The sequence below is a fragment of the Neomonachus schauinslandi genome, chromosome 2, assembly GCF_002201575.2.
Source record: "Neomonachus schauinslandi chromosome 2, ASM220157v2, whole genome shotgun sequence".
Lineage (NCBI taxonomy): Eukaryota > Metazoa > Chordata > Mammalia > Carnivora > Phocidae > Neomonachus > Neomonachus schauinslandi.
In genome coordinates this window covers 160,058,834-160,073,600 of record NC_058404.1, presented here as the reverse complement: position 1 = coordinate 160,073,600, position 14,767 = coordinate 160,058,834, and the positions used below count along the sequence as shown (strand labels likewise).

General features: G+C 38.2%; 1 protein-coding gene across 2 annotated transcripts in view; it reads right to left on the bottom strand.

Annotated features, from left to right (window-relative positions):
- Positions 1-3,791: 3,791 nt before the first annotated feature.
- The window catches only part of CLOCK (clock circadian regulator), a 68,015-nt gene continuing 57,039 nt past the window's right edge, over positions 3,792-14,767 (bottom strand). The window contains exons 16-20 of one of the 2 annotated variants that reach the window (XM_044912719.1): positions 13,567-13,719; positions 12,491-12,700; positions 11,597-11,802; positions 6,917-7,166; positions 3,792-4,016 (exon numbers count right to left, since the gene is read on the bottom strand). In XM_044912719.1, the coding sequence (XP_044768654.1) occupies positions 3,837-4,016; positions 6,917-7,166; positions 11,597-11,802; positions 12,491-12,700; positions 13,567-13,719 (999 nt within the window). In that variant the 3' untranslated portion in view covers positions 3,792-3,836. The remainder of the gene's footprint in view (positions 4,017-6,916; positions 7,167-11,596; positions 11,803-12,490; positions 12,701-13,566; positions 13,720-14,767) is intronic. The other variant, XM_021701558.1, reaches the window with a different exon arrangement.

Genomic DNA, 14,767 nt, shown 5'->3' with positions numbered 1-14,767 from the left:
TAATATCCAGTGTTTATACCTTACAACATCGACTCCCAAGGGACGAAGAGTAGGGTCACAGATATTGGAAAGATTATAGATAGACTTGAATGAGTTTTACACAAATGTTCACCAACAAACTTTCGCTCAGCAAAGAACCAGAGAAAAAGGGAGAAATGAGCAATACTAGAGTAAAATGCTATTTGCATTCCACCTTAAAAAAAAAAAAAAAAAAAGGTTTACCTCACTGTAGTGGAAACATCAGAAAACAAGTTGAGTTAATACCCAGTTTAAAATAATTTTCACCTGTGTGGAGCCAGAGAAAGAGTACTACTTGAAGGGGCCCCTTTCTAAGGCTTCTCGAACAAAGATTCCCCTCCCTTCAGCACGATGCCCTGCACAGGGCTGCACTCCTCCACACCCTGAACTAACTGCAAGCAGACCACTTTAAGGCAATGACCAAAAACTCTAGTGCTTCGGAAAAATCCAAATCACATTTTCACGATTCTGCACTGAGTATTCTATAACCAACTATTCAAAGTCACTGGCATCCTCTTATTTCTAGTACATTCCTAAACCAAATTTAAGTGACAAAGCAGAGCATGGGATGCAAATGACCCCCTCAGCTTAGGACAAAGTTTGGAGACTGAAAGGTAGTATTTGCTCACGTGCGATCCCCATCCCTCATACTTGCTTTTTCTCCAATATATTCTATCCAAAAATCGGAGTAACTTTTGAGTGTCTAGGTTCTGGTTTGACACCACTCTTAGCAGCAACCTGATTGATCCTCGCAGTCCTCACTTGAGTTGTCCAAAGCAGGGTGACTGCAGAGCAGCTAACATTTCCCCATGGCTTCAACAGTTTCTTACCTAAAAAGTGCCACCCAGAATAAAACGTTTTTAAGAAAAATCGAATCTCTCTGAGAGTACAGCAGAGGGAAGAATCTAATGACTTTTAAGTAGCTGAAAGGTGTCTCTATTTGGTATTTTTTCATTACGCAGATTTGGGATTTTAAGGAACAACTTTGGCTACAGAAATGAAGAACAGGCGACTGCCGAATCTTCATCAGACGTTCGCTCAAGTCTCAATGATGGGGGGTGCAGGGGAGGGAAGGGACCGCTCTGCAACCCAAGTTCAAGGAAAGCAGGAGGAAAACAGAAGGAGCTGAGGCGGCTGATGCTCACTAGCTCTTCGACAACACCTATTGACAGCAGAGGGAAAGCAGCTGGCTGTTCCTTTAGACAATCCATTCTAAGGGCAAAAATGAGCTGTGAGGAACAACAGGAATTCTAAAACATTTTATCTAATTCTCCTTCCCAAATGTTGACAAGGATGGAAAATATTGAAGGAACTGGTAGAGGAGACTGTGAATAGTCTACAGATTTACCTGGTGGCTTGTCTTATGCTTTGCCTTTGTTAACCTAAGTACACAGTACTCACAGTTGACCATCTTTCCGTGTAAGTATGGTTATTTAGAGCATAAATCTTAATCTAACAGTTCTTCGTATCTTGCTACCCATACCACTAGATATTGCCAGTAAACAAATGAGGCACAACTCAGATATATATGGAATGGCATAAGGTTGAGAAAGGCAATTTGAAAGGGGAGAAAATTAATACTGTTGCCATATTCTACAACATCAAGTTCATCTATGTGTACCTATGCTCAAGTTACACACACACACTGACAACTATTCTTGACATTCATGAGAAAGTCAGAAATCTCTTCATCCAGATCATTTAGCTAGAAGAGGAGCTTCTTGATATGTTAATTATTGATTGGTATCTAGTGACACTTCTTTTGTAGAAGGGTAGGTACCAACTTTCTTTGGTTATTTTCTTTTTCAATATAACTTTCTAATTTAAGTGTGGCCAAGTACAGTTGTCTACAGAAAGACAAAGTATATCCCTTCGGGATGAGAGCAAAGTGGAGGACAGAAAAGTCTTAAAGAACTGAGCTTAAGAGCAATTCTGTAGTAGGTTATTTTCATTGCTCAAAACCTTCTTCTGTTTAACAGCCTCAGTTCTGTTATACATTTTCTTTTAAGGTCAATTTTGATATATTACAGCTTGCTATCCTCCCTTTCCTCAGTAATAATTTTTGATATTCTAATAAGGTATTTCCATTAATTTTCCTTTGCTCTATAGTTGTAAATTTATTTATTAGTACCATAAAAATCTATAAAATGTTTTATGTAATTTCTGTTGGAATTTATTACCTTTAGAATCTAATATTGCCAAATGAAATCTTAGTTCATGTTCAGAAAGCATGTGAGTTACAATATTCTAGTGTTATAGTGAAGGCAAAGCCAATTCCTACCCTTTCTTTTTTCTTTGTAGGAATATAAAGATCATATTGAGAAAATATTTACAGGTAATTCTTAACTGACTGTTTAGCTTGAAAGGAAGATGTTGATTTAGGAAAACAATTTTGTGATCACACCAATGACTCTGATAGTGTTAGGATGTCACCTTTTTTTTCCCTAAGTTACTTGTACCTCTAGTCCAAGAGACTCAAAGTAGTCTTCCTGGGAACTTAGGAGAATCATAATGGCACTGACACCCACATGCTGTTAAAAATGTACTAAGGTTTCAAAACTGCTACTGAAACCAGACAATGAGTTTAAGATGGTGAGTTATCACCTGAATCAAAATCAAGGCACTATGGGTTTTTTTTTTTTCTCTCAAATAACCCTGAATCATTTCTGACTAAAAGAAGCATTGAAATTGTGAAGGATAATAAAAAGATTCCAACAAATCCTAGAAGTTAAAATTCCCACCAGTGAGAATGTTAAAAAGTGCCTAAAATCTTTTGTGTGCAAATTTTACTCCTATAACTGGAACATTCTTGAAATGACTTTCAGGCTTATTGAAAGCCGTTTACACAACTATTTCCAACTATGAACTATATCAAAATATGCGACCAAAACTTCCAACCATCTAAAATAAAGCAGTGCAAATCCTATTTTCAAACATAAATGAAAAATAATGAAATGAGGGATATTTCTGAGTAACTTGAAAATCCTGTTGCTTCAATAATTTAACCTGGAAAAAAATATCCATTCCCAGCAGCACATCATACCTCACTGAACAAACTGTGACATCACAGCCAAAGTATGAACAAAAAGCCTTGTGCCCCGGAAAAGTGAATAGAACACTACCGTGTTGTAAACAAAAGGGGAAACAGAACGTACTAGTTTGCACATGGTGTCAATCTAAGGAAATACACCTAGGAGTAGATAACGCTTTCATGCAGCTTACAAAATGTTTTGCTCTCTCTCCTTTTATCTAGACATATACATAATTTTTTACAGCATCTGTACATAGAGAATTTGAACGACACAACATTCTGAAATTAATTACTATCCAATCATTATCTGAAAAGGGAGAGGGAATGGGGAAGGGGGCCTATTGGGTCTACCGGACCCTGTCTTCATGGCATCATTGTAAGCCACCCCTGACATGACAGTGGTGTGGCCTCTGTAACACTTGAAAACAGGCACAGGACCACTAAAAGTTACTAACATTGTTAGTGCCTTTCTGATTGACTGGAGGCCATGTTTCATAGCTGAGCTTCTTAACATTTGGCAATATACTCTTTCCATCGAAAAAATAGCTGGGCAAGTAAAACACTGTCAGAATTGACTATGGCCCCGTGATCATCTCCTGCTGGCTGGTATTTCATGTACATCTGTAGCACTAGGCAGCATTTTCCCTGCTAACTAATTCCAGAAACTACAACACTCAGCACTGCATCTTGTGAAACTGCTGGAACGTTTCCTTCTAGCCTCAGATCATCTGAGCAACTGCTATGGACAACCCCTACCTCCCCTGAGGTCAGAGAGGAGTCGTGTGTGCTACTGTGGTTGAACCTTGGAAGGATCGGTCAAACTGTCAGTCCTGGGCCGACTCAGCTGCTGCTGTTGCGGAGACTGGTGGTGCTGGTGATGTGACTGAGAGAAAGTGCTCTGTTGTAGTGGGAAGGCAGCAGAGAGGATAAGCGGAGTTGAAGGATTCCCGTGGAGCAACCTTGAAGTCTAAAAGACAAATGCATTATGCAACACTGCTTTACCCCTGTTACACTGTCTACATCAAGATTTACTCAAGTTTTTACTCTAGATAGGGACAGAATCCTTAGATTCCACATAATCTACATCTTTTATCTTCTCATTTAAAAGTAGTATTTGGAAAATGTTTATGAAGTTTCCCTTCTTTTTGAAAATATAGCAGAATTTTTTTTGTTTATTTATTTTTTAAGGAATCTGAGCTAGAGATTTCTTGGTATAGAAAGCAATCTATGTCTTGAGACAAACCATACGTACTCTTTCCTTTTACAGATCCTAAAGGCCACAATTTTAAACAGACAGTAAAATGTAAGCATAGCTGAGAACACATGAAACACAAATACTCTGAAGTCAAACAGACAATGCCTCCTGCCCAGGCTCATTCCGTTGGGTAGAGCAGCACTTCAGTAGCCAAGAGCATGGGCCACTGGGTTCAAACTCTAGCTAAGCCATTTCCCAGACTGTGTGACTTGTTCCAACTATTTACTTCTCTGGGACTCAGTTTCTCCATTTACAAAATGAAGACAAAGTGCCTCCACACTGGGATTTTATGAAGATTAAATATTAACATTAATATTATTATTTAGAAGTACCACAAAAATGAGGGCAAAGCTAGAGACAAGTCCTATATATGTAGCAGTGTGGTGTAAAAAACCAAACCAAGCCAAACAAGGGCACAGGACGTGAATCCAGAAGCCCAGAAGCCCTGGATTTGAGCTGTGCTTTGCCATTTACCACCTGTGTGACCCTGGGCAAGTCTCACTGTCATTGAGCCTGTTTCTTTCACCTGATTCTGATTTCTGGTGATACAAAGAAAGTGAATTTTTACAATGAATGTTTTTCCTCACTGCTGACAACACAACTTGATGCAGGGCTCATAATCAAAACATGGGGCTGTGATAGCCAATCTTTGCAAACGTACAGAAAGGGCACACGCACACGCGCACCCACATAAAAATACACACACAAGGACAGATCCTTGAGCCTTAAGCTTTGCCAAAGACCTGGAAAAACTTCTTTTTCTGTCACTTAGGAAAAGCTTTTGTAACATAAAGAACTCAGGATATTTGTGAGCCTTACAGGATTACAACAGAGGCATATTTTGGAACTAGATGTTATATAATCAGAAAGCCAAACTGTATATTAACTATCTACAAAGAAGTGTATTTCTAAACGATATTATCCATCTTCTTTCCTCAGGGGTCCCATGTCTGTGGAATTATTTTTTCAGAAGTGAGGGAGAAGAGAGTGCTTGTTTTTTTAAGGGCCCTTATTCCCTGATTTAGAAGATTAAGATCTTAAGGCAAGTTCTCTCCTTTTTTAAGGTTTTGCTCAATTCTCATTGAGTATTATAATGAGATAATAGTTTATAACCTATTATAAATTCTTGTTATTAATTCATTTATAACAACAGCTAACCTAGCTGCAACATAGGCTTCAGGTCTAAGATGCTGTCAGTGGGACTCTCAGAGGTATTTAGGCAACTAACCTGTTTTAGTTTTCCGTTATCACCAAGTTAAGAGCTCTATCTGCACCATAACACTAAGGGTGATAAGTTAATGACGTATTTATGCCTGAGTATACAGTCTAATACTGAAATTTTTTTATTATTTTTTAAAGATTTTATTTATTCATTTGAGATACAGAGAGAGAGAGAGCATGAGCAGGGGTAGAGGGAGAAGGAGAAGCAGGTTCCCTGCTGAGCCAGGAGCCCGATGTGGGGCTCCATCCCAGAACCCTGGGATCATAACCTGAGCTAAAGGCAGACACTTAACCATCTGAGCCACCCAGGCGCCCCTAACACTGAATTTTCTAATCATACCATCTGTTGTGTAACTCTTACAACTGATTATATGATATGTATGTGGCTGGTGTACATGGAATGGTCTCCAAATAACTCCAGGCTAGCCTGTATTCAAAATTGCTTCCTGTAGACCAGAAGGGAAAAATCTGGATTTCCAGATGTCATAACCTGCTACTGTGCACTCCAGTGAGGGTACTAAGGTCCAGAAATGTATCCTGCTGAATTCCTAGCTGAGGATCCCAACCTAGGTAACTTTCTTCTGTATCCTTTAAGTAGATCCAGTCTACTGAGATATGGGAGATATGTGATGAAATATGTGTCTGCATTCTGGCTAATCTGAGGGTTTACTCCATTAATCAAGACAGGGCTCATAAATGATAGCTAGTTCCGTGCCTTGTAACTATGTTCAGTGATTTACACGCATTGTTTACCCATGAGGTATGAACTATTAGCACCTCCATATGAGAGATGAAGAAACTGAATTTTAGTAAGTAACCTGCCAAAGATCACACAGTATGTGGTAGAGCAGTGACTCGATCTCAGGGCAGCCTGACTTTGGAGCCCATGCTCTCACCCATGACAATACACAGCCCGCCACAGTAGTTCTCCTCTGACATTAACTTTTAACCAAACAATCATTATAAAATTTAATGCAACACAATAATTTAAGATAACGCTATAACTAATTTGTCCAAAAATTCCTTTTGATACCCCTGCCCTGTAGGAGCGTGCATTTGATGGGCCACTGCAAGGAAGACAGGGTTTGAATTCCAGAAACTCCAGTCAGAGAGAGCTGTATATAAAGTACCTTGCTGTGGACTGCAAGTAGCTACTTATTCTATCCAGTAGTTCAGATAACTGGGTATGTCGGTGGCAGAGCTGAAAGTCTTCCAAAGACCAAACAAGGGAAGAAAAACCAGCTAACCGGGACAAACGTTCTGCCCTTCCAGAAATTTAACTTGCACAACAAGCTTTTATGGATTTTTTTTTTTTTTTTTTTTTTTTGATGCCTAATTTCACTACATCAAAGGAAATGGGCTGGAGAGAGCTGCCCCCGGGGGAGAAGTACCTGCAGAAACTGCTGCGGTGGCTGGGTCAGCGGAGCCTGAGGCGGCTGCTGAACTGAAGGGAGCTGCTGTTCCCGGGAGCTCTGCGGCGGCCGCGTGACTGACGGTGCCTGGGACGGCTGCTGTTGCGGGGCAAAGGTAGGGTAGGCGGTCACCACCGGACCCATGAGCATTGTGCTAGGTACCATGACCGCCCCACAAGCTACAGGAGCAGTTACTAATTTGGTCACAAGTTGCTGACCTTGAGAAAATCTGTGAAGAGGAAAGAAAGAGAAGAAGGGGAGTCAGAAGTACAAGGTATACATTACAAAAGGCAGTGGGCTGGACACTTCTCTAAGATAACACCCAGTGGTATTGCTGGTTTAGTTTTTAAAAGCGGCACTATTTTAATATTCCCACCAGCAGTGTATGTTGCAATTTCTCCGTATCTTCACCAACACTACTTTCTTTCTGTTTCTTTTATAATAGCCATCCTGATGGGTGTGATGTGGTAGCTCATTGTGGTTTTGGTCCGCATTTCCCTAATGATAGGTGATGTTGAGCATCTTTTCATTTGCTTATTGACCATTTGTATATCTTCTTTAGAAAAACATCTATTCAAGACCCTTGCGCATTTTTTAATCAGATTGTTTATTATTGACTTATAGGATTGTTTTATATAATCTGTATCAGATATATGTGATTTGCAGATAATTTCTCCCACTCTGTGCGTTTCTCTTTCCTTGTGCTGATAGTGTCCTTTGATATACAAAAGTTTTTTGTTTGTTTGTTTTTTAAAGATTTTATTTATTTGACAGAGAGAGAGAGAGAGATAATGAGAGCAGGAACACAAGCAGGGGGAGTGGGAGAGGGAGAAGCAGACTCCCCGCTGAGCAGGGAGCCCAATTCGGGACTCGATCCCAGGGCCCTGGGATCATGACCTGAGCTGAAGGCAGACGCTTAATGACTGAGCCATCCAGGCACCCCTATATACAAGTTTTTAATTTTGATGTCCAGTTTATCTATTTTTTCTTTAGTTGCCTGTATTTTCCAAGAAATCACTGCCAATCCAGTGTCATGAAACTTCCCCCGTTTTTTTCTAAGAGTTTCATAGTTGTAGCTCTTATGTTTAGTGCTTTAATCCATTCCGAGTTAATTTTTGTATGTGGTGAATGGTAAAGGTCCAGCTTCATTCTTTTGCATATGGATATCCAAAGAATTTATATTTTTGTTTGTGATTTCATTTTGCTACATACATTTTTGTTTTACTGGTATTCCCGAAGGAATCTTTAAAAACATGAAACATGAAACAAAATTGGAACGTACAGCTTTTAAAAACTGTTCCTCAAAAAATTAAATACAGAATTACCATGATCCACCAATTCCATTTCTGGATATATACTCAAAAAGAATTGAAAGCAGGATCTCAGATACTTGTACACTCATGTTCATAGCAACATGATCCACAATAGCCAAAAGATGGATGCAACCCAAGTGTCCATCAATGAACGAATAAACTGGTGTATTCACAATATGAATGTGTGAAATGTGAAACTGGTATATTCACACAATGAAGTATTATTCAGCCTTAAAAAGGAATAAAATTGAGGCACCTGGGTGGCTCAGTAGGTTAAGCATCCAACTCTTGATTTCGGCTCAGGTCATGATCTCAGGGTCCGGAGATCAAGCCCCACATTGGGCTCTGAACGTGGAGCCTGCTTAAGATTCTCTCCCTCTCCCTCTGTCCCTCCCCACTCTCACTCTCTAAATGAATGAATGAATGAACGAATGACTGAATAAATAAATACCTTAAAATAAAAGGAATAAAATTCTGACACATGCCACAACATGGACAGACCTTGAGAACACTGTGCCAAGTGAAATAAGCCAGTCACAAAAGACACACATATTATACAATTCCATTTGTATCTAGAGTAGTCAAATTCATAGACTTACGTGCTTAGAAAGCAGAATGGTGGCTTCCAGGACTTAGAGGGGAGGAGGAATGGGGAATTATTGTTCAATGGGCATGGAGTTTCAGTTTGGGACTAAGAAAAAAGTTCTGGAGATTGATGGTAGTGATGGTCCCAACAGTATAAATGTACTCAATGTCAATGAAATGCACATGTTGAAATAGGTTTTAACACGGTAAATTTCATGTATATTTTATCACGGGGGGGGGGGGGGGGGAGTTTTAAATCTGTTAAAAAATATCTTCTTTTTATAATATTCTAGGTACTTGGGGAGTCAGCTATATGTGGCATGTGTTCATTTTGCTAATCATGAATAAAGTTAAAGCTATCATAAGGGATTTTTAAAAACCTCTACGTTTTACAAGAAGATACTTACACTGCAAGTTGTATCTTATAAACATAATTCAAAATTAAATGACCTTCTAGCAGTGAATAAAAGTACCCTCAATTTATAAATTCATTGATATAGCACAGTACCCACTGTGTTAGAATTCACTAATATTCGCTCCCTCCCCACCTTCCTTCTTCTATCTTAATTAAAAAAATAACAAAAAATGGTAACTGTTCAGGGAACAATATTATTTCTATTTGCCTTTTCTGTGAGTTAGTTTCTAACACTGGCCATTACAGAGCTATGACTCCACTGTGAATGGAGCACAACATAACTGCAGTTATAAACTGTGTCAAGTACATAGTGGTGTTAAAGTTAGGAGAAATGCACTTTATTATTTATGTGGTCCAAAAGACAAAGTAAATCTATTTTTGAATCCACACCAAATCTTGAAAATAAAATAGGCTATTTTATACACTTCAGGACTGAATGCATTATTTAATGCAAAAAATATGTATAGAAGAATTTAAAAATTCACATATGAAGAATAATGCCCAAAGAAAAGTAACATTTACAAAGTGGCTTGGGCACAGAAATACTAAATGCTCATTTATCTGTAATCTTAAAAGAAACTGCCCCAACTGCTCACTGGTAAAATGTGATGAGAATACTTCATCCATCTCTGGCACCAAGAGACATTCTTCAGTCTACTTAATGCTTAACTTTCACTTCTGTGACTTTGTATATACTATTCCCTCTGTTTAGAACACCCTTCTGAGACTCCCTGTCACATGAAAAAGTCTAGCTCTTTAAGACTCAGGCCAAGGACCTCCTCTGTGAAACCTGGCCTTGACCACACTCCTCTCTTCACCTCTTTGCCTCAACCCATAAAACTGCTCACTTCCTTTTTTTAAAGACCTAGGAAGAAGTATTTATCATGCCAAATAATACTGATTTGTTTAACCTTCTACGGCTTACGAGTCTGATTATTCTCTTGGGACAAAGAATGTGCCATACTCACTTAAGTAGGCACTCCAATATTTGCTGAAATATGTATTTTCCCCTCAAAAAAAAAAAGAGGTCCACAAATAGTTGCTAAGTTGTATCCTCCAAAATGTACATCAGCATTCTAGATTAATGACGTCTTCCTCAGGTTTTAAAAGTAATCCTCTACATTTCTATGGAGCACATTCATAATACCTCCTTTTAGAATTCAGAGCGAAAAGTTGGACTTCACTTGAGGAACTGAGTTCCAAAGAGAAGCAATGAGTTCTCCATGCTCTCATTGCCTCTGTGATCCTGCAGCTTCTTTACTCTCTGGAAATTAATAGGATTTTAATAAAACCTACCAAGCAGTTTGATACAACAAAATTGTATTATAAAAGCAGTAGCCTACTTGTATTGCAGTAAAATAAGTAAAAACTAAAAAATTTTTAAAATACAAGTTTTAAGACCATAGAGATCCTGTAGTTGTTAAAAGCTTCCCAAAATATGAAATAATGGCATTTCTTCAGAATATTTGTTTCTATGTCAGCTATTTGGACTGCCCACTAAAATAAGTCATAAATGGTTGTTTTTCTAGAATGGCCCACAAAAGTTTAGTGTACTATAAATTTAAGCACTTGAGTTTTGAAATCAGATACCTAGGCTTAAATTTAGAAACTACTCATCACCCCCTTAACTACCTATAAGCCCCTAACCAAATTACTATAAACTCACTCTTTTCTTATCTGGGAAATAAAAGACCCAACACATATTTAAAAAAAAAAAGAAAGAAAGAATTAAATGAGATAGTGTATTTTGAGCACCTAGTACAGTACTCAACAAACTCAAGAAAGGTAAGTTACTTTTATTCCATAAGCTATATAAACTATGGTAGTATAAACCTTAATCACGGTTACTGGATGAAAACTCATCAACATCTGTATTAAAACAAAGTTTCACAGTCATACAAAGCCTGTCCTAAAACTCCTGTAACAGTATGCTATGGATATTGGATTCTATAATATTTGGTAGAACATTTTTGGACAGGAATTCTTTTACTATAACGTCCTTAAACAATGGACATATTCTGCATTTTTCTTTTCCCATTTGAGAGAGCGAGAAAGAGAAAAAAAGCAAGAGAGAGCACAAGCAGGGAGGAGAGGGAGAAGCAGGCTCCCCACTGAGCAGGGAGCCCAATGTGGGGCTCAATCCCAGGACCCTGGGATCACGACCCAAGCCGAAGGCAGATGCTTAACCAACTGAGCCACCCAGACACCCTTCTGCATTTTTATTTCTAATTCAAGAATGCTGGCGGGAGTTAGCTACAAACTAAAATCATATTTTTAAAAATCAAATTACTGTTTAATTAATCAATTTTTACAGCTTTGGAATGACTACCGAAATATGACAACCACCTGATCTGTCTGTCCTGAGTGAACGTAGTTACTGCAGCACTCTGGGTACTGTTCTGTGGCATGCTAGACGGAATCTGGACCATGCTTCCAGCTGCCGGCTGCGAGATCACCATAGTGTTATACAGTGGGGCTGTGAGAGTGCTCTGTGTCTGACTGGGAAGAGATGTTTGTTGACTGTGCCCACTCAGTACATTTTGTTGACTCTGCTAGAAAACAGAAGATATTACAGATGAATTAAATGAAAAAAATTTTTTTCAGGAAATATGCATCCACTATTCATCACTCTAACAATAGTTGACGTGACCAAAAAAGAAGCAGGACATTACTCTGGGAGAAATCTAACTACAAAGGAAAAAGATTTGTAGTAATTGCGAATGAATCAGTCTTCAATATATTGCTGGAATATAAGCTATGAACTTTAGAACTTCTGTTAAATGCCCAAAGTGAGTGACTGACATTAGACATCTTTATAGATTTCACTTGAAGTCTTGGGATTTACAGTCACCGATATATACCAATTACCTGCATCAAATTTCCTGAAATTTACATGAAATTTCCTAGAATACTGACTAAACTATCACTATCGTTAACAGTTTATTCTTCACATATAGTAACATGTTTCCTGGTCAGTCTCTTTTGTAAGTCAAACCTTTTTAACATACAGAAGTACTCTGCATGTTCATTTTAAATGAACTGCAAAATTTTTAAATGTCGGGATACTGAAAGCATTTATAACATTAGCAATTTAACAATTTTGCACAAAATATTTTAATGGTCACCCTCAAAACTAAACTTCTGATTATTACTATTCAAGGTTAAAATATGGAATTTTCTACAATAGTATACATTTCAATCACTCAACACTCCAGAGCCCACCGCACTTAATACTGTTACCTGACTTGATGTACTCTGTAAAGTCTGCTGTGGTATCATATGCTGAGTTGTGCCAATGTGTCCAGTATTCATTCCACTTTGAATTTGGTTAGTTTGAACGACCTGTCCCTGCATATTTATAGGTGTGAGTTGCTGGATGTTAGATGAATTTCCAGAAGAAAGTTGAACAGAACCAAAACTCAAACCAGGGGTTGACTGTTGTAAAAACATCTGTAAAAATAAAGATTACATTAAAATGAGCTTTGTAGATTAAAAACAAAGAAGAATGAGAGCAATTTAAAAAAAGAAAGCAAAAACAAGCTACAAATTAAGTTTAAAAAGCAAGTAACAGGATGGCTAAGTCATTCTGAGTGAACAATTAGCAATAAACAATTACTGGATAAAATATAATTCTTATTTGTTCTTCCAGTCATCCTAACCTTATCATGTTTCCAACTGTCAGAAAAAGGGTGATAAATTTCAAAACCTCTACTTGTTTGAATATTTTACATGTTGGGCATTGTTTGTTCTACCAGCTAGCATTACTCAAACTCAAGTGCTACTCAAAGGTCTGTGGACTGGCAGTTCTGCATCACTCATTGTTTATAATGTATGGATTAGATAGAAGTAGCTTTTTTTTTTTTTTTCCACTTAAAGTTTCCCTTCTCCAAAATCTTAGTCTCTTCTGAGAGATACAATTTTAGTGGCCCCGTCCACTGATCAAATAAGACTAATTCGAATCATATCTACTGGAAGTTTACTAAAACAATGATTGATGATTGATTTATAAACTCTGTACCTACATATACCTAAAAGTCTATAATAAAATACTGTATTATCGGTTTAAGTTTACTAAAAATTAGACTGCTAAAAGAGGACTCTAATCTGGAGAAACAAGGATTTTGATGGAAATACTCTTAGGAATGAATCAGACTGTAAATGCAATCATACTGAGTAGGTAATCAATGAGTATTTACTGAACTAAACTGATGAAATGTTAGCTCTTGCTTCTCATTTTTAATTAAGAAAAGTCAATTTTCCTAAGAAACCAAAATGTGAACGACATATTTTGCTTGTATTCAAATATAATAGCTTACCTGCAGCCCTTGACCATGGACCATTTGAAGTTGTTCTTGAATTTTTCTTAGTTCTTCTTGTTGTCGATGAATATTTGCCTCTATCATCCGTGTCCGTTGCTCTAATTGGTCTTTTAGATGCTGCATGGCTCCTAATTGAGCTGAAAACTGAAACTGAAGTACCATGTATGGGAAAAGTGTAACATATTTTAGAATCACTTTACTCTTCATAATTATGCAATGTGAAAAATAAGCAGTATATATCATGAGCTAAGAATGTTATGCCAGTTTTCAATGTATTGCCTCTCAGCTCCTAATTCACCCACCTTTGCTTGGCTTTGTGCTACTGGAGCTGGACCCTATAAATATTTCTCCTTTGTCAGCAGACACAAACTTAGTCATGTCAGTAGATGGAGCTGGAGGGATACTGCAAAAGGAGGTGGCTTTCCAGCAAGTCTTACTGGCATCCTTATGGGAAGCTCCCCTGCAAATTTTGCTGGTACCCCAGCAGGTGGCTTCCTGCTCTCCAGCCCTGGTCTGTGGCACCTCAGTGAACCTCTCTCTCATCCAGTGGCTGCAGCCACACCAGCCCCAATGGGAACTGAGTTTCAACCTGGCCTGGAGGAAGAAGAGTTTAGGAGGGCTGGGGGAGTTTTCCAAGTTGCTCCTTCTTTGCATACTATACTCTCCCTCTCACAGTTAGTGGATGCTCTCTACATCCATTATCCCTGTATTATTTAGGATTCCCTGTTAATAACTTTATTATTACCCCTATTTCAAATTTCTGATATTATTTCTGACTTCTGACCAGATCTTGACTGATTTCAAGTACACATTGGCATTCGAAGACCAGAGCTCAGTTGGTTAAGCCTGCAACTCTTGATTTTGGCTCAGGTCATAGTCTCCAGGTCCTGAGATTGAGCCCTGCATCAGGCTCTGCACTCAACACAAAGTCTGCTTGAGATTCTCTTTCTCTCTCTCCCTCTGCCCCACCCCTGCCCACTTGCTCTCTCTAAAATAAATAATAACAATAACAACAAAAAGACCAGAGCTTATATTGTGGCTCTACCATTTCCTAGAACAAGTTACTTAATTTCTATCATTTAATAAATGAAAAAGTAGCCTGCTCCTAGAGTTATTCATATCAAATTCTGTCATCCTTAGAATGTCTTCTTTGTACACATCATTAGAAGGTTATAAAAATCTAACAGATAACTAACCA